Raw genomic sequence first — 22,926 nt, forward strand, 5'->3', positions numbered from 1 at the left:
CCTGGTTTGGTCTGCATAAGGCCCCCCCTAAAAAAAGGACCGAGAATCCCCTAAAAGGCAGCGTTCAAAGTAAAAAAAAAATTCAACACGACCTGCTCATTGTCTCAACCTCAGCGTAATTAAGAGGCACGGCCACAAACTTTTTGGCTATGTGAGGCAGAGGATGTGCCTCTCTCTCTGTGTGTGTGTGTGTGTGTGTGTGTGTGTGTGTGTGTGTGTGTGTGTGTGTGTGTGTGTGTGTGTGTGTGTGTGTGTGTGTGTGTGTGTGTGGAGACCCCTACGGTACCACGTTGACGTGTCTGTACGGCTTCACTGCGCAGGAGCGATACGTGGAGCCCAAACTATCCCATTCGGTACCGACAGGGTCAAGGTTGCCCAAAAGAGTTGAAAACTCGCAGGAAATGATCTATCTGCTTTCAAATTAAGAGCAGACTCACCGGGCTGAAAACTGATTGTACACGCGTGTGAAGATCACACACACACGCGATCACGTGTTCGACTTTCATGTATTTGCGTGTAATGCGTTACACTTTGAATTTTACTGCTCAATTGAGGATTAGCTGTCCTAATCATAACCGGAAGTGTTGCGTGTGCTCAACAAATTGACTCTTCCTACGCTGGGATCCGGGGCAGGACTTCTTCCCAAATCAGAGTAGAGGAAGCCAAAGTACATGGGGAGCAGGTAGCAGCCGCCGTGCACAGATTACAGGGCTTCACCACACTTATTTGCAATCTTAGGAAAGTTTAGTGGAGGGGGGAAAATGATCAAGTGTGCGCTGGGAATGTTGTCTCTGTCGCTCCTAGTGACGTTCGCCGCCTGCAACGCGCCTCCGGTCCCGTTAGACGACATCCTCGTAGAAAAAACCTTCGAGCCAGAGCAATGCGTCCGCGCAGTCAAAGTCGGGGACTTCGTCAGGTACCACTACATTGGCATGTTTCCTGACGGGAAGAAGTTCGACTCCAGGTGGGTTTTACTTGATTAGCAAGAGTCTCATTCAAGCCGTGTGCAGCGCAGATGAGCGACACAGTGCAAACACCGTGCGTGATGCGTAAAAAGTGCGCGTTTTGGTTCGCCCGGGTGAGCCACGCAGGCAGAGTGGGGCTTGAATGAGTAGTCCAGAGGCTCCAAAGCATTTTTGAAAAGTTCTAGTGCAAAGCAACCTAATCAGATAGGAGTTGTGTCCTTACACCAGAATACAGATGATTTTAATCACATAGCCACTGCAAACTTTTCCACATTTTGTCACATTAAATTTCACTCCATTGGGAGTTCACGATAGACCAACACAAAGTTGTCCATAATTGTGAAGTGGAAGAGAAATTGTACATTTTTCCTCACTATTCTGGACCGATAAATTATATGAAAAACGTGGAGTGCTTTTTTCAACCTCCTTTACTCTGACACTTCTAAAAAAAAAAATTAAAAAAAAGTTTGCCATTGTATAATTTAACATCAGTGTAAATCCAACTGTTCTGTGAAAGCTACAGATGTTTGCTAGAAAACATTAGTGAACAATTGGGATTTTGAAGATAAATATCCCAAGCATTGGAAATCTATTTCTATTCAGTTGTTCAAATTATACTGAAAAGGAAATGCTACAAGTACAAACATAAAAAAAACATATTATATATATATATATATATATATATATATATATATATATATATATATATATATATATATATATATATATACCGCTATCCACCAAGCAGCAAGAGGAAACTGTAGAGATCCATGACACTTGGGCACTCCAGAAATCTGGACCGTTGAAGAAGAATCAGAAAGAATGGTTTTGTTTTTGTAAAAGATATTCCACAAGTATGTTAAATTAGGTCCTCTTTGCATGGCAAATGAGACCATAATTGAACTTTTGGGCCAATTTGCAAAACCCTATGGGTGTCAGTAAACTTACAGCCTAAGGCAGTGGTGCCCAAAGTTGGTCCTCGAGGGCCGGCATCCTGCATGTTTTAGTTCTCTCCCTGGTTTAACACACCCGGATCAAACGATGGCTCCTAGAAGGCCTAAGACTATTTACATGCTGAAAAGGTTGTTACTACCACCAGGGAGAGAACTAAAACATGCAGGATGCCGGCCCTCAAGGACCAACTTTGGCATAAGGAAATCTTCTCTATACATGGTGGTTCCAGGACTGATCCGGGTCAGGGAAGAACTGGTGGACATATAGAGGATCAACCCTGCAAGAAAACCTGGCAGAAACAGTGAAAGACTTGAGAATGGGGGCGGGGCTTCAGACCATGAACATGTAGCCTAGACCTAAGATTGAAACATTTTTATCAAAACATATTGATGTGTTAGCATAGTCCATTCACAATCCAGAAGTTTTCTTTTAAAAAGTTGAAATCGTGTCTCGTTTTCCTTCCACTCCACAATCACGCCTTACTTTGTGTTGGTTTACCATGAAAAAAATTCAAACGATGTATGTTGAAGCTTGTGGAACATGACTTATTCACAAAAGTACATTTGACTTTTGTGACTAAAGTCAAATCTACTCCATGATGAAGACGCCTACTTAATTACAAGCAGGAAACCAGAACCAGGGGCCAGAAAAACTCATATATATCAGGGGAAATTTCTATTACAGGTTTCCAGACTATACATAATTCTACAGATTCACATATATTGACTTTTTTTTTTTTTTTTAGTAATATTCTCCACAATCCTCAATTTAAAGTTCTTACTTTCCTCTGTCTGTTATCATTAGTCACAGCAAACAGCTAAGATGCTAAAATATGAATATGATATGCATTAATGGCTTTCTTTTTTTTAAATTTAGGTTTTTACTCATTTCAAAAGGTTTTTAACTCCTCCTAATTTGAGCTTTAAACATGAAATGCATTGTAGTCTCTCTAACCTGGATGTGTTTTTGGTTCAGCTACGATCGCGGCAGCACCTACAATGTGTTTGTTGGCAAAAAGCAGCTGATTGACGGGATGGACAAAGCCCTGGTGGGAATGTGTGTCAACGAGAGGAGCCTGGTCAAGATCCCTCCTCACCTCGCCTATGGAAAACAAGGATACGGTATGAGCAGCTTTACAGATTTCTTCTCATTTCACGTATGAAACCCAATTTTTATATCAGACAAAGATAGCTTTGTTGAAGTGGGGGGAAAAAAGCATTTTATTTGAATAACCAAGCTATCTAAACTGTAGCCATTTAAACCTTATGAGCGCAGGGTTATTGTTCATAAATGGCCTATTTAAAGTCATCCCAGTTGAAGTGAAGTCCCTACTGAATAGACAACTCCTAAATCTGAATGGTTTTCCTTTCTGAACCATTTGGAGGTAGGCTTGATGGTGCACTTTACCCAAGTACTCTTCAGTTTAAGATCACAAAAGGTAATTTATGGTTTCAATATTTACACCTAGTTGTCCAGGTCCTGAAGAGCCATATTGGCGCCAGATCATCACACTATCAACATGTTTGACTCTCAATGTGATGTTCTTTTTATGAACGGTGTTGCTTTTATCCCAGATGTATCCAGATGCACATCTTAAAAGAAAACGTTCCGCGTTGTCTCACGAGTCTTGGCCATCACCAAGATGTTTTGTCGTCCATGCCTTAGAAATCTCTCAATCTCTCGTTCTTATTGTTCAATCACAAACATTGACCACAACTGAGACCAGAGAGACGTACGCAGAGCTTTAGATGTCGTTCTGGAGTTGTCCAGACGCTCTTGGGGGAACTTCTGGTTTTGGGCACAACTCCTGGGAAGCTTCACCATTGTTCCACGTTTCCCCAGTTTGTGGAAAGCGGCTCTCACTGTGGTTTGCCAGAATCCTCTGAAATAACTGCATAACCCTTTGGAGACTGATAGATATCAGTAATACTTAATTGAAATAAATTAGCCTTCTTTATTTTGTGAGGCAGGTTGTTGATTTTACATCAATCAGGTCGTTGTGTAGTCACTGAATCTCAGCTCAGATTTCCAGACTTTGTAATAATAAATGAACGATTACTTTTATTGCTTTAAAGGCCAGATTGGCTTTGATGGCATTTCTCCCTTAACAATTGAAATCGTCATTTGAACGCTGCTTTTTGTTCTCCCCTGTAAATTATAAAATACACAGCGTTGGTCCAACTCATCCGGAGCTGGATCACACAAATCTGAAGCTGATACTGTTGATTTAGATGATCTAAGAGCAAACAGGAAGTTGACATTTCCTGAACGTCCACGCAGTGTGACGTCACGGAGTCGTCACAGACCAGAAAGCTGCTTTGTGCCAGAGTTGTAGACGGCCTCTACTGTTCTACTGTGTCTTTGTGACCTTTTTTGCTTGCAATAATAAAGCAATGCTTACATGTGGAGCCTGCTTTGTCATTTGCGTGTTGGCATCAGGCGCTTAGATAATAAGAGAGGAAGATATGGAGGGTCATGTGTGGGCTTGTTAGACCTGGGGCCGTGTTCTCCCCAGTCTGTTACTGGGAGACAAAGGGGAGGAGAGAGAGAGAGAGAGAGAGAGAGGGAGAGAGAGATAGATCGGAAATGAGAGACTTTTAAGAGGCAACACAGACCGCAAACTCACCAGCAAAGGTTTAAAGGGCGTGATGTCATATACAATTCATTAAACTGCAGAGGAGAGATGAAGCAGCGGCTCTGTAATTCATTTTGGAAAACAACCCTCTCAGGTTTTCCAAACAAATTACCAGCCATGTTTCGTCCCCCCACCTGTGCCGCGCAAATTGTTATTGTTCATTGTTCTCCTGAGTGGCTAAGAAAATCATGCTGGATTCTGTCCTCCGGTGGCAGATTAAAGTTTTAGCACTTCTCGAGGTTGAAGTCTTTTGTTGACCACAGAGGAATGAGGGCCGACATTCTTGAAGTGTCTTTGAGTTAGTGGCATTAGTTGTCAATATACAGACAAGAAATGGACAGAGAGAAAAGACAGGTGTTGGTGTTGAAAATTGAACATCGGATGTGCGCTTCAAGAACTAGTGGCCCCTCTAAACCACATTAAATGCTTAATACCGTATTAAACATGTAATACACAGGGGTTTCCTTTTTAGTTTATGATCCACTGAGGGTTGTTAAAGTGGGGGTTATTATGTAAAATCAACTTTTTTGAGCTTTAAATTGTATAACAATGTTAGTGCTTCATAAAAACACATACCTGGAGTGTTGCTTTGATTCTCCTATGCATGTTTGAGAAATCCTTTCATCTCCGCTCCTCCAGTCTAGCAATTGGCAAACATTTGATAGAATGACTGAGCTAACTATACAAACCACTTCTCAGTCCAACAATCCTAAGAACGTCTGTAAATGGCATAATGGAGGAGCAATTGGCACAGACATTTTTTAAGTTATTTTGGATATCTATTCAAAAACTGAAGATAATAACAGTTGCTTGATTCTGCCATAAAATGGCAATATGTGTCTGGAAAATACATAATATCTTTTAAAAAATAAATAAACTTGGAGCATCATTAAAAAAAACAACAACTCATAGCTGTTTATTTTATAATCAGAGCTCCTCTAGTTTTAGCTACAAACACAAATATATGCCATGTTGCTACTTGCTGCATGAACTAAGTTAAATTAGAAAACAAAGCAGGCAGTGAAAGACAAGTAAACGCCTCGTCATCAGACTGTGTGAAACTGGTCCGACGCCGTTTTTGCGTGGAATACCAATCACCGGATCTTACCTCCTCTTCAGGTGACATCATCCCTCCGGACGCCATCCTCCATTTTGATGTTCTGCTGCTGGACGTGTGGAACCCTGACGACGGCGTCCAGATCAACACCTACCACACTCCTCCTACCTGCTCCAGAAAGGTGGAGGTTTCTGACTTTGTGCGCTACCACTACAACGGCACCCTGCTGGACGGGACGCTCTTTGACTCCAGGTGTGGCCTCCGTGCTCTGCTTGTTTTTGATTATTTTTTAAAACAAATCGCACAAATATGATGATGTGACTTCACGTTCTTCTCTTTTTGTCGCAGCCACACTCGCATGCGTACCTATGACACGTACGTTGGGATCGGGTGGCTCATTGCCGGCATGGACCAGGGACTTCTGGGAATGTGCATTGGCGAGCGGCGCATCATCACGATGCCGCCGTCACTCGGCTACGGAGAGAACGGAGACGGTCAGTGTTCTCGACATTTAGCCTCTTTTCTCCACGTTTGCAAGTTTCTTTATGACTTGAACGCCTCAAAGACAAACTAATATGGATTATTGCAACATTAATAAAAAACACTGCAGACACATTTGCAGACCACTTAAAATGTTGCATGAATAAATCTAAGCACAGAGCAATGCTGCCACCTTCAGGTCTTCCTTACACATTAGCTGCTTAATGCCACATTTTTCATATCTAGCACCAACCCAACTTATTCCATCAGAACAAATTCTCACACACAGACACAATAAGTAAATAAACAAATGAATAATAAATGATAAAAACAGATTGATATAATTAGCAAAAGTTGTTGTGATATGTGTTTGCTTGTTTATTTGTATTTTTATAGCATAAAAACAACCGGTGGTGAGGTTTTTTTGACAAATTTAAAATGAACACAAGAATGGAGAAATGCTTGTGGAAAGTTCAGCAGAATCATTAACAATACTTATGCGTTTTGTTTGTTGCTGTTGTCATTTTCACGCTCAGGTAGCGACATCCCGGGTCAGGCGTCTCTGGTATTTGACGTCGTCCTGTTGGACCTTCATAACCCCAGAGACGGAGTCGCGGTCACTAATCAAATCGTTCCCGAGTCGTGCGTGAGGAAGACGGAGGTGGGGGACTTTGTGCGCTACCACTACAACGGCAGCCTCCTGGATGGGACATTTTTTGATTCCAGGTTTGTATTTTTTCCCGTCTTCTGCCACAGGATTAGTTTGCTGTCCCAACAGTTTAACATGTGCTGTTCCTCTAAAGGCCTCATGGTGGCAGCATTGCTCTGTGCTTTGGAAGTGCTTGAAGTTTAGGGTGAAACAAAACTTAAAAGTTAATTTAATTACATAACATTGAATGCCTTAATTTATTTTTGCTCATCCTGTATGGCTTAATTTATATAAGAAGTGCTGTCTAAACTCATAGATGAGATCAAACTGATTTTATTTTTCAAGCTAAAGATTTAAGTCTTTTATTGTCTTTTTGCACATCTGTGTCCCTGTCCTGACTTTGGTTCTCATCTTTTTTTTCTTTTTTTTTTGACCTTCGTCATTGCACAGAAATGCCTTGCTTTAAGAAAGTATTTAAACCCATTTAAATTTACTACAATTTCTCATGTTACGACCACAAACTTTAATATAAATTATCACAAAGAAGTGCATGAAGTCGTTGAAAAGCTAACATGTTTTTTTTTCCCCCTACAAATTACTTTCTTAAAAGTGTGACATGTAATTTCTACTGGAAAGTTTGGTAGAAACTTTCTGAAAATTTTAACTGCAAGTTTTTTGGGGGTCTGTTTCTCCCATCTTTACACATCCAGAGACTGAATGTTTTTTTTCTGCCAAAAAAAACTGAACCCGAGTCAGACTGGATAGAAATCAGCTGCAAACATCAGGTTTCAAGATTTGCCACAAATTCTTAGTCGGATTTATGATGGAATTTTCTTAAAATATACGATTTACCTTTATCTACTTGAGATTGTATGTCTGTCTGTATGTTTGGGGTTGTTGTCCGGAACCGAGGTGAAGCTCCAAACAATATTTTACTGATTCTAACAACTTTTCTCCTGAGAGTCTCCTGTGTTTTAGCTTCTGACCAGTGCAACAGAAAATGTATTATTACACTTCATCATCTTTGCATTACTTTTTTGCTTGGCTACGTTTATTCCCCACCTGCCCAAATTGAATACTTATTGCTTATATGCTTCTACGAAGCAATCTGTGTTTGCAGTGCAACCACTGCTGTTCGCCCACAACCCTGTGGTTAGCGCATGTTGCATAAAGAGGTGTGTGTAATAAAGGAAACGGTCTGTAATCTGTCTACTGAGACACTCCTCTGCAGAAGCAGCAACTCCTGTTTTGTTCTTCCTGGGTAAAGAGTTATCTTCTTTTCACTTGTATTTTAGCGTGGCTAAATACAAGTGGAAAAAAAGCGTGGCTAAAATACAACGGTTAAATTATCACACAAAAAACAAGAGGATTTTCTCAACTCGGCGCATCTGTTTCCTTCTGGCCAGAATAAGCAACCACTTATTGGTTGGTTTTTCAAACTGGTCCTGGTTTCAGCAGATAAACACAAGCATAAAAAAAAGAATAGCTGCTTTCAGCCAACTCCTCCTACTCTGAAGCTTCTCCTAAATGTCATTCACTTAATTAAGTACATGGAGACAGTGACCTTTTCACTCCCACTAAAGGAGGCCAGTGACAGTAACCCTGTGAGAATCAGAGACGGCTCTGCTACATAACAGAGCCTGTGTCTTGGACATAGTAATATTTCCCTTTTATGACTCCACTAGTATTGCTGAAAATTACAATGCCTGTTTTGTCTTGGATGAGCTCCACTCCTCATCTGTTTCTTTCTTTATAAAACAAAATAAAAATTAAGTAAAAAAAAAAAGTACTTAAGGAGATTCTTTGACATGTTCTAGAAAAAAAAAACATGGAGAGTGGAGTTTAAAAAAAACAAAAAAACGAGCAAAAAGCAGAAGTTTTTCGTCAGAAGTGAGTCATACCTGATTCTTTATTTTTTTTATTAAGGCAAGATAATTTCCACCTTTCTTGCATATACAAAGCCCCATAAATGTGAGAAGTGACTATGACGAGAACATCTTGTTTTTAGTTGTGCTCACAACAGCGCCGTTCTCTGTTTACCAGTTATTCTCGTAATCGCACCTACGACACGTATGTGGGTCGAGGGTTCGTCATCGCCGGCATGGACGAGGGTCTCATTGGCATTTGCATCGGGGAGAGACGAACCATCACCATTCCACCACACCTCGCCTATGGAGAGGAGGGCACAGGTGAGTGTTTGAAAACATTCGTCTTTTTTACGTTTCTAATTCGCTTCGTGTGATATTAAACTCTTTGCCACTTTTCCCTCAGGCTCCAAGATCCCCGGTTCAGCGGTGCTCGTATTTGACGTTCACATGATCGACTTTCACAACCCATCAGATAACACCGAGGTGACGGTCACCTACAAGCCGGAAGAATGTGATAAGCACACAAAGAAGGGCGACTTCATCAAATACCACTACAACGGCACCCTGCTGGATGGGACGCCCATCGACTCCACGTATGTAAACCTGTTGAGGCTTTTCTGAAAACTTGTAAGGAAACCTAAATTTACAACCGAAGTACTTTATGCACGGTGCATACTATGATGTGCTTTATTTAAATAAATAATCTGCGCTCACTTTGCTAAACATGACTGAGGAAATCCTCTACTCTGTGAAGTTAGGTAAATGCTGTAAGTGATCCCAGATCGTTGATACGGAAAAGAGGAAAGGAACTACTGCTTCAAACCTGGATTAAACATTAAAATACCATGAAATGTTCACATAAGTGATAATATCTTACAAAATATGTCAGTCCGCTGGTAGTAAATAGTTTATCTATACAACTGAACAAGTCAAATGAATAGGTTAACCTTTCCGCTTTTTTATTCTGACAAAAACACAACCGCAGAATCAATCAACTTCTTTAGAGCAAACCAAAAAAAAACCAAAAAAAAACATGAACTTTTAGACCTTTCATTGGCTTTCGACTTTCTGCAGAGACATTTTGCTCTGCTTCCCAGATGGAAAACAGTTGGGCGACCTTGACAGCAGTAGTTACTTCAGTCAATGCCGAATGCCTTTTGCAAACCAACTCGTTCTCAGATTGCTGCTTTGTTGATTGTTTCAGCTGTTTCTTTTGCAACAGAGCAGAATGTGCAAGAGGAAACGGATGAACTGATGTAGGATTATTGTTGATGTTCATGAAAGTAAAAGCAGGAGAAGGAGAAAGATTAGTGGATGACCACATTATCTCAGCTGATGCCATCCTCGAATGCCAGACCAGATGTAGCTTCTGTGGAGAGAAAAAAAAAGAAAGAAATTGAGTGAAAACAAAAAGTTGAAATAGCAGAAAATTGGAAAGTAGTAGAAGGAGAATGTGAGAAAAGTGTCCTTTGTCCTCTATTAGCCTAAGCCCGTTGATGCTGGAGCTCAGTATAACCTAGGAGGCCAGTCTAACTGTAAACTTTATTCAAAAGTAGTAGTGTTAAAGGAAAGGTTTTAAGCCCAGTCTTGAAAGTAGACAGGGTGCCTACAACTGGGAGTCACAAGCGAGGAACCTGGAACCTAAAAAATCTGCATCCCACTCTACTTTTAGAAACTGTAGGAACCAGCAGTAAACCTGCCATCTGAGAGCAAAGTGCTCTGTTAGGAACATAAGAAACAATCAGATTTCTGATGTATGATGGAGCTTGGATATTAGGGGCTTTTAATAAGAGACGGAGAATGTTAAATTCTGTTTATGCAGCCAGTGAAGAGAAGCTAAAACAGGACAAACATCATCTCTCTTTTTAAGAGGCAGATCAAAAGTTTAAGTTTAGTATTAATCGTCATTATGGAAAGAGGGTTGCGATAAAAGAAAGAAGCCAAATCACTGACAAAAAAAACAACAAACAAACGTAGTAATATTATAGACAGATAATTTAGAGGATAAGAAAATGCAGTGAGTTTCCACATATGCCCATTATTGTCCTTTACAATTGTTTTTTTTTAAATTATCTGCTCTGTTTCAGGCACAGTTATGGAAAGACATACAACATTGTCCTGGGGGCAAACCAGGTGGTGCCGGGCATGGAGGATGGGCTGATGGACATGTGTGTGGGAGAGAAACGACGTCTTCTCATCCCCCCTCACCTCGCCTATGGAGAGAGGGGAGTCAGTAAGTGTTGTGAAAAATCACCAAAATATTCCTGCACCAGTTGGTTTGATACAATAAACTGACAACTTTGGAAATGTGAACTTCTGTACAGCAGCTCTCTCAACATCTTTTCATTGTGGTGACAAACATTTTGATTAATCGGTTATTAAATGTTTGTAATAGAAAGATAACCTCTCTTAATTGTTTGTCTTTTAACTTTAAAACCCTGAGCATTCAGAATATGTCAGATTTAAACCCCTAACATCTGTATACATACTGCAAAGGAAGACAGAGACAAGTCAGTTAAGTTTTTACTCGCGAGGAGAGTGCTCAGAGACTGCTCAGAGACTGCTTCAGTTACAATCTCCAAACTACACTCTGAAGCATCTCTGCTCTGCACCGCTCTTTATTAAGATTAGGCACGCCGTAGTCACACAACCGTTCCAACCACTAAAGGGAGGGGGAGATAAGGTTGGACCAGTAAAGTTCAAGGAGGCCAAGAGGAGTATTCTGTTCCTCTTATCTCATGTTGCAGCCCCCACCTGAAACCATCTGCTGTCTCCTCCCACCTCCTCTGCTGATCTCAGGCTCCTCCAGTCATACCATAGCAAACAACAACTTATACTTTAATAAGTGATAAAACCTAAATACCTATTTTGGGTTAAATGTATTTACACTCTAACAGAATATCAAATATTAAAGCAAAAAGGGGAAAAAAGAAAAGCAGGCCTCACTTTAGTCAGAGTACAACTCTAAAAGAAAAATAAATCTTTCTCTTGCCCTTTTAGGTCAAAGTAATATTGGAAAGTAATTTTGAAATGACTAGTATTTAAGAGTACTTCCTACTTAAGAGGAAGGCAGCAAATTAGACAAAGGTGGAAGAAAAGGGGCAGACATGGTAGATGACTTGTCTAAACTCAGAGTGAATTTTCAGTATTTATTCTTCTGATTCATCACAAGCTGTGAAGCTGTAGCTCAGAATAGATAATATAAATGTTAATGGTCAAACTTAAAATTGTCACCTATCTTAATGTACTTCCATACTGTAGAACAATTCTGACTTTAAATACTTTGACAAACGTTTAGAAGTGATTTCTTTTGGTCGTAATCAGATGCTCTGACCGCCATGTTTGCTTTGAAATAGTAGTGCAAAAGGAGCCACACAATGACTGAAGCTGCATCAGTATGGAGGAAAGCAGCTGTATTTTTCTGAAGAAGAAAGGGGAAAACAAAAAATATTGTTCGTGATGGATTTTTATATTACATTTAGTCAATTACATGATTAGACTGCAGCCCCACTGAGGTTGAGTTTTCCGTTTAAATTGGCTTGTGTGTGTGTCAGGTTGGATCCTGATAATGTTGTGTTTTGCAGCTGACCAGGTTCCAGGGAGTGCAGTGTTGCTGTTTGATGTCGAGTTGTTTGAGATAGAGGACGGACTTCCTGAGGGCTACATGTTTATCTGGAATGACGAAGTTCCTCCAGGCCTCTTTGCTGAGATGGACAAGGACAAAAATGGAGAAGTGGAGCCCTCTGAGGTACTGAAAACGTATACCTTTATAGGTTGTCTGTTACTACCCAATAGTAAGTCCCGCCTACTCCTCACAACTCTTTGGACTCACTACTGCCCAGTTCTCTGTCCAACAGGTCCGGAAAATCCCCCGAACTCGGGTCTTACCCTAGAGATAGTTTGTGGAGAATTATCTGTTTAAACTGGGGTTGGAAAGGACTCGTCTAGCTCTGACTACCTTCGATCCAGAAGTTATGACCCTTTACAGTTGAGGAACAATCAGCTGAGTAGCCCTCACAGCTGCATAACCCCTACAACCACTCCTGTTAACGGTAGCTCCTCTCCTTAAATAACGGCACTTGTTAATGGCCAGATTAAGTTTAGTGACTTAGATTTAAGTCCCAGGGTCATTATTTTAACACTCACCAGAGGAAAACATAAAGCCACCCTGTCTCTGGAATCATGTATGTTAACTTTACCATATTTAGGAGAACCAACAATAATTAAGACTGACACAATTAAACTCACTGTTCACAAATCTTATTAGAATTTTAGAATACAATTTTATTAAGCAAGCTTTAGCAGGGGCATATGACAATAGGTTAAATTCCCAAAGATTATAAAAGAGGCAAAAATATAATAAATCACTAGGATCAATCACATCCTATCCTTGTTCTTATTCCTAACCTGTATCACTAAGTTCACTGAGCGAGGCTTTTGGGGGAAGCTGGTCAACTCATACCCGATGGTTCTTGGTCTCGGCAACTGTAATCTTTAGATGTCCTTGGTCAGAGTCTTTGTCCCGCCGGATCAAAGTCCTCTTTCTTGAAGAGAAGCGGAGCAAAACCGTGCGTTGTCCTTATAACGTGCAGAATCTTTGTCTTTAGATGACCTCCGTCTCTTTTCCAAGTCGGCTGCAACTGGGTTGAGAGCGTTGGGTAGAGGAGGCAGAAGAGTTGGTCGGATCTGGAACCAGGGTTGGTGGCGGGTGGAACTCGTCCCTTCTAGGCACTGTGAAGTCCTGGAGCTTCCCTAGGTCCCGGGGTGTGGTCCTCTGCTGGTCTTTAGCCTGCTCTCTCTGGTGGCTCCTCTTCTGCGCCGCGGACAAAGAACACTCTTTCTCCCCAGTACATCAGTTTTTATGCCTTCTAACCCGGGGCGGCTCGCAAGGCAGGACTACGTCTCCTTGGAGCCTGCCCATTACATGATGTCATGCCTGGCAGGGCTGCGTCTCCTTGGAACCTGCCCATTGCATGAAGTCAGACCCTTCTTACTGCTTGCCGAAAATCCCGGACTTTCCCAATGCCCCATGACTCACTGACCAACGCCTCATGACTCACTGACCATCTGTTTCTAATTCTGCTCCACTCCTGCTTCTCGCTCAGTGAGGAGTGTTTGCTTTTTCTTTACCTCAGTATTCATGATTTTAATAATACATGATAACCATACATAATCATGTTGTTCGTTGTTAACTCAAAAGTATAACCTGCAATTTCCATAGTGTAATAAAATCAACTGATTAAGAGTACAGAGCATACATTATTATAACATTCACTTGATTAAAAGTACAGAATATATATTTTGATCATACATTACAGACATTTCTTCATTGGCGTGTGTATTATCACTTAAACCTGTTACAACTTATAATCATCATCAAATCATTATACAGGGTATACTGTTATGTCTCAGGCCTTTATTCCGTTTTCTGCGTGCACCTGGACAGATCTCACATGCTCATACAGATCTCACATGCTCATACCAGATTTCATGACAAGGTTTTAGGTGTATCTTCTTCTTTGCCGTCTGTGTTTTTTAACACGTCCCTCCTCGTCTCTGCAGTTCACCGACTACATCATGCAGCAGGTGAACGACGGCAAAGGCCGCCTGGCCCCTGGCTTCGATCCTTATCGCATTATAGACAACATGTTCTCCAACCAAGACCGCAACGGAGATGGAAAGATAACGGAAGAAGAGTTCAAGCTCAAGGCAGATGAAGCGGCTCATGATGAGCTATGATGGGACTGAATGGAGAGTAGATCAAGGCATTGGGGGATGGGTGTGGAGGTCGGGAGGTGACGGGAACTTTAACGTTTGTGGGGTGTGAGGTAGAGTGGAATAAAAGTGCATTGGGTAGAAACTCTGTCTTCAGAGATTTAGATTTTTTTTTTTTATTTTATTTGAGGACTGAAATTATGATGTCCAACAAGAATAATCACCAAAATGAGAATGAAGAACAAGAGGATTTGGCTATAGGGAAGATTAAGAACAAAAGCATGTTGAAAAGTTTGACTTGAGGGCTCCTTTTTTATTTTCGTACTTCATTTGTGCTGAAAATAGAACAGTTCTATGTAGGAGAGCATCCTCATACTTTAATTCTCTCTGAACATTCATCACTCCTTCAACTTTCAGACTTTGTTTTCAGTTGAGTGAATTTTTTTTATTCTCCGTAACCTCATTTTATGCTTGTTCCAGAAGCAATGGGTTGGCCAAGATCTGTCTATAATATGACAAAATGTGTTTTGTTTTGTGGTTTACAGCTAAAATTTCCCCAAAATGTGTGTTTTCTGCTGTTGAAAATCCTCCACGTGACACTGGAAGATCTGATTGTGGCCAATAGTTGCTTCTGTTTTTCACTAAATGTCATTTTGAGTAGGTTTTATTTTGTAAAAGCGTGCCTGCGCGTGCAAGTGTGTGAGAGAGAGCGCGAGAGTGAGGGTGTGTGAAATGTGTGAGGGTTGTGTGTGTTTGATCCAGGAGACGAATTTGCCAACTGTGTCAGCTCTGTTCAATAAATGGTCTGACTTTAACAACTACAGGCTCATAACGTCTCCCCTTTTTCTGCTTGAACATGTCGATTTGTAAATGTTGCAAAGCATTAGCTAACGCATTTGCGATAATTACAGCTTGCAAGTTTCGTTTAGTATTCAATACTGTAAAAACAAACAAAAGGTTGTTGCCCAGTAAAAGATTTTTTTACTCCCCTGAATACACTTCCACTGCATGATAACCGACTCCTTATCAGGCACTCCTTATCAAAGCAGGAATCAAACCCTTCCTTTGACCAGACATAAGTTCAAAGTTCAAACAGTACGAAAACAAATTTCCCAGGTCCTCTGTCTAATTAATAAAAAAAAAAAATTTAAGTGCACACAGTGCGCAGGCGCAGCTTGTGGATGCCATAGCAACCAGAGCCTACTGGCAGCTGTTAGCCCCAGAGCAGACATCAGCGGTCAACATGGTAAGTCCGGGTAGTTTCAGCTTATTTTACTCGCTGTTTGGTTATTTATTACTGTTAATAAGTGTTACCACAGAGACGGTCATTCAACCTATCCCTGCTGAGACACGCCGGTTTGGCTCTAAACTAAATTTAGGAATACCTGATAGCTGGCTAACATCAGTTCAATAAAGTGTGGTTTATTGTGTATGTTTATTTCACTGAACGACGTCAAATACAATTTTGTGTTGTGTGTCGGGATGAATAACCAGCATTAGTAATGGTTGTGATCCAGCATGTTTAAAATGTTGGGGTTTAGATGTAGTGTTTATATTGTGACGTTGCTAGCTGGCCGTGGTTGCCTTCAACTATTCTATTCTATCATCATTTAATAACAGCCTCGCCTACTGTATAATGTTTAATGTCATGTCTGCAGGCGACCAAGGCAACCACCATGAAAGAAGCTATAATCAAATGGGTAAGTGGGGGACAGAGCCTAGCAAAAGAAACAACAATTGTATGAAACAAGTGCTTGTTTTAGGTGGACATATGTTGATTGAATTGCTGTTTTGTGTATATTTTGTGTATGCAGGAAGAGAAGAGCGGGGAGAAACCAAGTGAGGCTAAAGAAGTTAAACTGTACGGTCTGATTCCCCCGATAGAGAAGATGGATAACTCTCTCAATGCATTAGCCTCCTGCGAGTAAGTCCTGCTTTTATGGGGTGTCTGGTAATCACAAGTAGGTATGAGAGAGAGAGAGAGAGAGAGAGAGAGCGCTCTTACACTGATAGAAACCTGTTTAGAAATATTTTCAACCACCAGTCATACAATGACATCTTTTTTATGGGAAACCACATAAGGCTAGTCTGTTTGGAAAGGTGTATGCTGTCTGTCTGAGCAGAAAGCCAGACTAATTAATAAGCAAAAATTGTCTTGTTACATCTGCGTTGCTTGCAAAATGAAATTACATTTTTGTTCTCAAAGCTTTAAATGTTTGTGGACATGCGTGATGCAGTCAAATTATATTGTTTTACTCAAGGTTATTGTTAAAGAGTGAAGCTCCCACCATGCCTGTCCAGGACTGTATCGATCTGCTACACGTGCTCACTCACACTTCCAATAGAATGATTTTTCTTAGTTGATTACTATTAATTTATTTTTCATACAGCAGCTTGATTTGAGCAGCTATTTCATTCAGTTTTATCAATCCCCAAAATGATAGCAAGTGCATTTATTGACTTGCGTGCGTTATGACATGTGAAACAAAATACTCTTTAACCGTGAATCAGATATTATTGAGTTCGTCCTTCACATACCTTAATATTTTTTTGTCCCATGCTCTGCTTAGGAAGCTGTCTTTGGCCACAAATGCTATTGAGAAAATATCCAATCTCAATGCCCTCAGTGAGTATTACCTGCTAGATTAATTTAACTCAGAGGTGCTGATCTGTTCAGCAAATGAAAACTTGAACTAATTTATTGTTTATGTCATTTTAGAGAACTTGAAGATACTTTCATTAAGCAGGAATAATATAAAAAGTCTTGTAGGGTTGGTAAGTTACATACAATCCTGAGTTAATACTAAACAAGTTACATTTTCTGGTGTCATATAGTTTGTGTGCTTTATTTTTCTCCCAGCAGAATATTTTTGGTTTCACCAGCAACTGAGCTTGTTTTGTTCATTTCCTTAACGTGTGTATTTTGCAGGAGACAGTTGGAGACACTTTGGTGGAGTTATGGATTTCCTATAATTCCATAGACAAACTGAAAGGCGTCAGCTCCTTGCACAAACTGAAAGTCCTCTACATGTCCAACAACCTTGTTAAAGATTGGGGTATGCTGCACTCATCAAGACTCATTTTTTTTTTAAATGTTAATTTTTCATATATATATATATATATATATATATATATATATATATATATATATATATATTATCAAAACTTTCTGTGTTGGTCTCTTTAGGTAATTGGTCATAATTCATGTTAGTGAAATCATTATTTGAGGGATTTCCTTTTAAACTCACCTTATGCATTCAGTGTTGACTGCGTTGCTGTCTCTTTGTTACGTAGCAGAGTTTGTGAGACTTGCTGACCTGCCCAGCTTGTTGGACCTGGTTTTTAATGGAAACCCGCTGCAGGAGAAGCATGCCATGGAGGGAATCTGGATGGACGAAGCCTCCAAAAGGCTTCCTAATTTAAAGAAACTAGACGGTGAGATTAACGAGCTTGCATGTTTCGGAAACTCCCTAAAAATGACTGCTAGGCGTGCAATGGAATCTGCTTTAACCTAACCTAGTTGGTTGTGCAGAATATATGGTAATGTAGCATCTGGCTACGCACAAGAACTTTTTGGAAGACTTGGGAAAACAGTCAGGTCAAGGGTCAAACGACATTAAGCTTGAAAAATTAGTGTAATTTATGGTTCCTAGATCCATAAGCAGACAATCCGGCGCCAGGACCCAAAAGAAGACACGGATGTGAAATATGGTTATGTGTGTTTACTTTGGGGAATATGTGTCGGACATTTTATTATTTTACTCAAGCGATTTTAACACTTGGGAAGACATGGGCTACATTTAACCTTATTTTGACAGTCGCCACTGCAGCGAAACACTCAGACGGCATGATGCTGCCACCGCTGTGCCTCACATTTGGGATTATATTAGCAGGTATCTTGAATAACTGTCAGTCGTCTTCAAAGTGCTGGTCTGGGATTGCTTTGAGGTAAAAGGCTCTGCAGACACGGCTTCAGTTGAACAGCGAAAGATTTTATTTTAAACTTCAGCCCATATCACGACATCTGACTCAAGAGGAACCTCGGCTGAATCATAGAACAGTTTCTGTAGATCTCAGCCTTTTATACAGTTCATCAGAACATACCGACGCTGATAGGTAATTTCCTAGAACCTACATAAAAGAACCACAGACAACGTAAATGAATCTTAAAGCTTTTGCAAAAGAGAAGACTCTATCAACTGCTCCTCTGAGCCGTTCACAGAGCGTTCTGAAAATCTTTGGGTACAGCTTGTCTTTTATTATCAAACTTCAAAGAGGGAGGATAGACAGCAGAGGAAAAACAGCAGAGGTCGTAAAACATTTTACCTAAACACAGCAAAGGTCGTAAAACAATTTAACATCTGACCTACGATCTGAGCCCGGTTAAAATCTCGGTCAAACTGTTTCACATGAAGATGAACAGGCAGCTGTGACCCCCAGGTTAGTTCATACACACACTAAAGAAGCGAACATTTTAGACTGAATATGAACTAAAGTAACACCAAAATGATAATACCAAAAAATCTCTATCAGACGCATTACCTCATCTGGCGTTCCCCAACATCTCCGTCATTTAGCATATTTTTCCCACATGCGTACTTTCCACCGTTAGTCTCCCTTAGCTCAAGACCTCGATCTCCTTATGTTGCTGGAATCTGCACCTTTACGTATTTAGTCTGTCTGCATGTAAGATACCTGCTTCGGAAATCTATGCTGAAAGAGACTGCTCATGCTTGTGAACGTCCCTCTTTTACTTCTGAATCTCACAATGGAAATGATGACGAAACACTTTTGTTTTAGTTTCATCAGGCCACAGTGAAACTAAGATGTTCCTAAAATCGTGGGGGGGTTATTTGTTTTTTTTACGGAGTGCATTTACTGCCTCCAATATGGTCTTTTATGTTGCTTTTGAATAAATGAATTCTTCTTAATTAAGTGGCATTTCAGTCTATGTTGATACAAGCAACGAGAACAATGAAAGCTCAACCAGCATCTTTACAATGTCTTTTTTTTGTGTGGAGTAAATGTGCACATTACACACCAAAACACACAAAAACGTTATTTGTCTTTTTATAAACTGCATGTCAACACGTGGTTTCACCTGTATGTGATCAGCCACTTTCTCTTTTTATTCCAGGGATTCCCATCATCAAGGAGATGGACGAATAAGATGAAACGAGCAAAAAGAAAAAAAAGAGAGACAAAAACTATTGTCTTTCCCTTTTTTATGTTGTGCATATTTTATAATGGTGCTTTCAATTAAAAAAACATATTGAACAAAGATTATGACTGCCGTTCAACAAGCACAAAATTCCAACCTTAAAACATTTCTCAAAACCTGCATGTGTATTTACATGGACAGCATTTCTTAATGTGCTTTCTAGCATTGATTTTAATTAATTTTTTTATCAGACTGTTAAAAAAAAGATGCTTTCTGACTAAAAATCAACTTGCTTGGTTAAATACATTCTCTAAAGTGTCCTTAATTTTACTTAAGAACTTAGTACAGAGTAAACACATGCTAAAGGGTAAAATAAATTTCTAGATTCAGTTATGAAGCATTTAAAAAATGTTTTCTCATTATATGAAAAATTTAAAAATCTTACGTGTTTGTTCTGATAAAGGAGGTACGAGTAGGTGGATTTCTCTTCTGGACATTTATTCGTCTCATGTGTGATGAGAAGACTGCATGGTGGTCATTTAAGGTTTGGATAATCTGCTTGAGAGAGGCAGGCAGGAGAGACTGAGGTTCTAACTGTGTGCTTCCCAGGAGTATTGGTGCTCCGAACAGGTGTGACGTAATACCGGCATTATCCAAAAACTGACCTTGACATCCCGGCTGCAGCTGCACAATGTGTCCACAATGACAAATCTCTGCAGCTCCCTGCTCACCTGTTGAGCAGTGCAGATAAGAATGCATGTGGGCGCCGGTTTTGTGTTAAAAAATGTTCTGCCTCAACAAGTAGCACAGTTTATACTGTTTCATGAAATAAGAAATTTGTAACAAAGATATAAAGCACATAGAAAATAGTTTGGCTTTTAAAACCAGTTAGCTTTTGTTATCAAAGGAAGAGACGGGAACCATGTTTGGGATTAAATATGAGCCAAAAATAGCAGAATCAATATTAACATGACCAAACTATACAGTTTGAATTGCTGTTTTAAAATATTTGTTCTGGTTAGGATTTGTTAGGATTTTTTTTATTTTTTATTTTTTTACTGTGGTCCGCTTCATTGTTTCACTTACAAAAAATACGTTTGGTGTATGTTAGAGAGATATATGGACACCCTTCTGTCAAATGTTAATCGGAGTTCATAAGAAACGGTTTCATAAGAAAAACAATGACTAAAATATGATTACTTTTAATGTGAGATTTACTGTAATCACTGTAGTGTTCATAAGTTCAAATGGAAAATGAATGTTAGACTGCAAAGAGAGACAAATCTCTGTGATAAGACATTTTCATGTCAAAGCCTCATGACCAATTCTTAATGTCTAAATAACCTTTAAGATGTTTTGCATAGAACTCTTTACTGCTTATATTCTGGGGGTTTTTCTCAGACATCTGACAACAAGAAATCATACCATCTTACTGTCTTTATTCTGCTATAATTTTCAGTTTTCTTGAATAAACTGTTTTTTGTGTCTGCACTTTGTAAATGATTGACATGTTTTCACCCCTTGTCTCATTCATAGAGCTTAGCCTAAACAAGAAGCCTTACGGCAAAACAAAAAAAAGACTTTTAGGAGACGTACTCTTTTTGCTTTAGCAGCAAATCAGTACACAATAAATTGTGAGGCACTTTACAAGGTCACGCTTATCCAAGGAAGAGGCAGAGTTTTGGCTGTGGCTAGACGACATATTTCTTTGTGATAACGCTTTATATCCTGGACACAATGGTGGGGTAGGGCACCTTTAAAAGTGGGTGTTATATCCTTAGAGAGAACAAAGCCTTTTCTTTTACTGACCAACAACACTCACATGACTGTGAAGCACATGACCATCACATTTACAATATTTACTCTTGCAGCTAGAAGCTAGAAGAAGAAATTTAGCTAGAAGCTAAATTTGAGGAGCTTCTCCATATATCTTCCTCCAGCTCCCCCTGTGATCTTTCACCACTTTTATTCAAAATATTCACTTATTAGTTAAAGTAATGGCAGTCACAACCGGAAAATTACTGATTATTCTATAATTGTGCTCATTTCTGAACATTAATATCTAAAAAAGAAAAAAGAAAGAAACGATTCCAGAAATTAGTATTTTGGTATACAATACCATATTATACAGTTAGTGGAAGTAAAAAAAACAGGCAACATAAGGGAGATATATGGACACCCTTCTGTCCAATTTTAATCGAAGTTTGATGGATTAATTGATATTAAACCCCTCCTCCTCCACCCCCCCTCCCACATCCGGCAACCGGAAATTCCCCGCTTCCTGTGACCAGAAATTTGGGTCCGGTGACAGCAAGCTCACCTTCATCGCCTGAGGCATCTTCCCACGAACAAAGACTTCAATCATACGGGAACTTTGTGACCTTCTGACCTCCCTCTGTGACCATCTGCTCACCATTAACTCCTTCCGAACTCTTTGAATTAGCCAATAGAAACGGAATCATTTACTTGTAAGTGAATAGTGAGTAAATATATATACTATATTTTAAGCCATGTTGAATTAGATTAGGAATATTGTAACTACCTGTGGTTTTAAACAGATTGTCTTCGTGATACACAGCGTTCAGCAGAACGACCCCTGCCCACCAAAGAAAAACTGTTCTGTGTGTGTATCTGTCTTCAAGCATGAGAAACCCACAGGATACGTCTGACATTCCTTCAGACTTACTTCTTGAGGATGCTGAAAAGCTTACGGTGCATTATTTGGTGTTGGACAGTAGAATAAGTGCTGCATCATACTCTTTAACTGGACATGAGAAACCTATAGCATGGCAGACAGAGCTGACCTCTGAGCCCACAACCGATGATGCCTGCCTTAGAATACGTCAGACATTCCTTCAGAAGGAAAAAACAATAGTTTCACTGTTTTACTGCAATATTTATGGTAGCACGACTAGTCAGTGCTGACTATGAGTTTGTAATTTCCTTCATCCGTTCCGAAGAGTTGCTTAAATTTTTAGCTCTTATATATTTTTTTCTGACACTTGCTAGTGTGATACATTTCAGTAAATGTTCCTCTTTTGTACATGCATTTCTTAAGAATATGTGACACGTAGTAAACAGACCTATATGAGGCTACTCAAATTTAACTTTTAGCTTTCTGCAGTTAAAGTGAAAGGCAGTGATGTTTGTGAAAGACAAACATCACTGCCTTTCCAGAATTTGTCCTCGCATCATTATGAATTCTACTTTGCTTCAGTCTTTTTCCTGTTCCTGTTTTTCCAGTTCACTTCAATTGTGAACTGAATGATTAGATTTCATCTAGACACAAAATAATCAACTGTTAATTAGTAATCATACTATGGAAATGACTAGCAAGATCTGAACAAACAAGAAACTTGACTACCTCTAGAGATTTCACTCATAATGAACCGTCTGACTTTTTTAGTCGACTAAATTTAATCTTACCAAATTTTTGCCATGG

At 39.8% G+C, this 22,926-nt stretch overlaps 2 protein-coding genes across 3 annotated transcripts; both read left to right on the forward strand.

Moving 5' to 3' along the window:
• Positions 1-601: 601 nt before the first annotated feature.
• On the forward strand, positions 602-15,144 carry fkbp9 (FKBP prolyl isomerase 9). Its single transcript, XM_008421900.3, has 10 exons — positions 602-964; positions 2,895-3,040; positions 5,674-5,863; positions 5,960-6,105; positions 6,628-6,817; positions 8,784-8,929; positions 9,012-9,201; positions 10,696-10,841; positions 12,193-12,356; positions 14,171-15,144. Exons 1-10 carry the CDS (start codon positions 762-764, stop codon positions 14,345-14,347), a joined length of 1,698 nt encoding a protein of 565 aa, XP_008420122.1. The 5' UTR covers positions 602-761; the 3' UTR covers positions 14,348-15,144.
• A 320-nt stretch (positions 15,145-15,464) lies between these two features.
• Positions 15,465-19,606, forward strand: dnal1 (dynein, axonemal, light chain 1). Of its 2 annotated transcripts, none has more exons than XM_008421903.3 (8): positions 15,465-15,569; positions 15,982-16,023; positions 16,138-16,247; positions 16,894-16,949; positions 17,043-17,098; positions 17,253-17,379; positions 17,621-17,758; positions 19,461-19,606. In XM_008421903.3, the coding sequence occupies exons 1-8, from the start codon at positions 15,567-15,569 to the stop codon at positions 19,490-19,492; spliced, it is 564 nt and encodes a 187-aa protein (XP_008420125.1). In that variant the 5' UTR covers positions 15,465-15,566; the 3' UTR covers positions 19,493-19,606. The 2 variants fall into 2 exon arrangements, with proteins under 2 accessions (XP_008420125.1, XP_008420124.1); XM_008421902.3 differs by having other exon boundaries at positions 15,466-15,569; positions 17,618-17,758.
• The last annotated feature ends 3,320 nt before the right edge of the window (positions 19,607-22,926 follow it).

Source organism: Poecilia reticulata, chromosome 11, assembly GCF_904066995.2.
Source record: "Poecilia reticulata chromosome 11, P_reticulata-male-v2, whole genome shotgun sequence".
NCBI lineage: Eukaryota > Metazoa > Chordata > Actinopteri > Cyprinodontiformes > Poeciliidae > Poecilia > Poecilia reticulata.

Coding starts and splice junctions, on each gene's coding strand:
- fkbp9 (XM_008421900.3), top strand. CDS start 762: ATGATCAAGTGTGCGCTGGGAATGTTGTCTCTGTCGCTCCTAGTGACG. Junction 9,202..10,695: donor GGGACGCCCATCGACTCCAC/GTATGTAAACCT, acceptor GCTCTGTTTCAG/GCACAGTTATGGAAAGACAT. Junction 12,357..14,170: donor GAGAAGTGGAGCCCTCTGAG/GTACTGAAAACG, acceptor TCGTCTCTGCAG/TTCACCGACTACATCATGCA.
- dnal1 (XM_008421902.3), top strand. Junction 17,380..17,617: donor CAACCTTGTTAAAGATTGGG/GTATGCTGCACT, acceptor TTTGTTACGTAG/CAGAGTTTGTGAGACTTGCT. Junction 17,759..19,460: donor TAATTTAAAGAAACTAGACG/GTGAGATTAACG, acceptor TTTTTATTCCAG/GGATTCCCATCATCAAGGAG.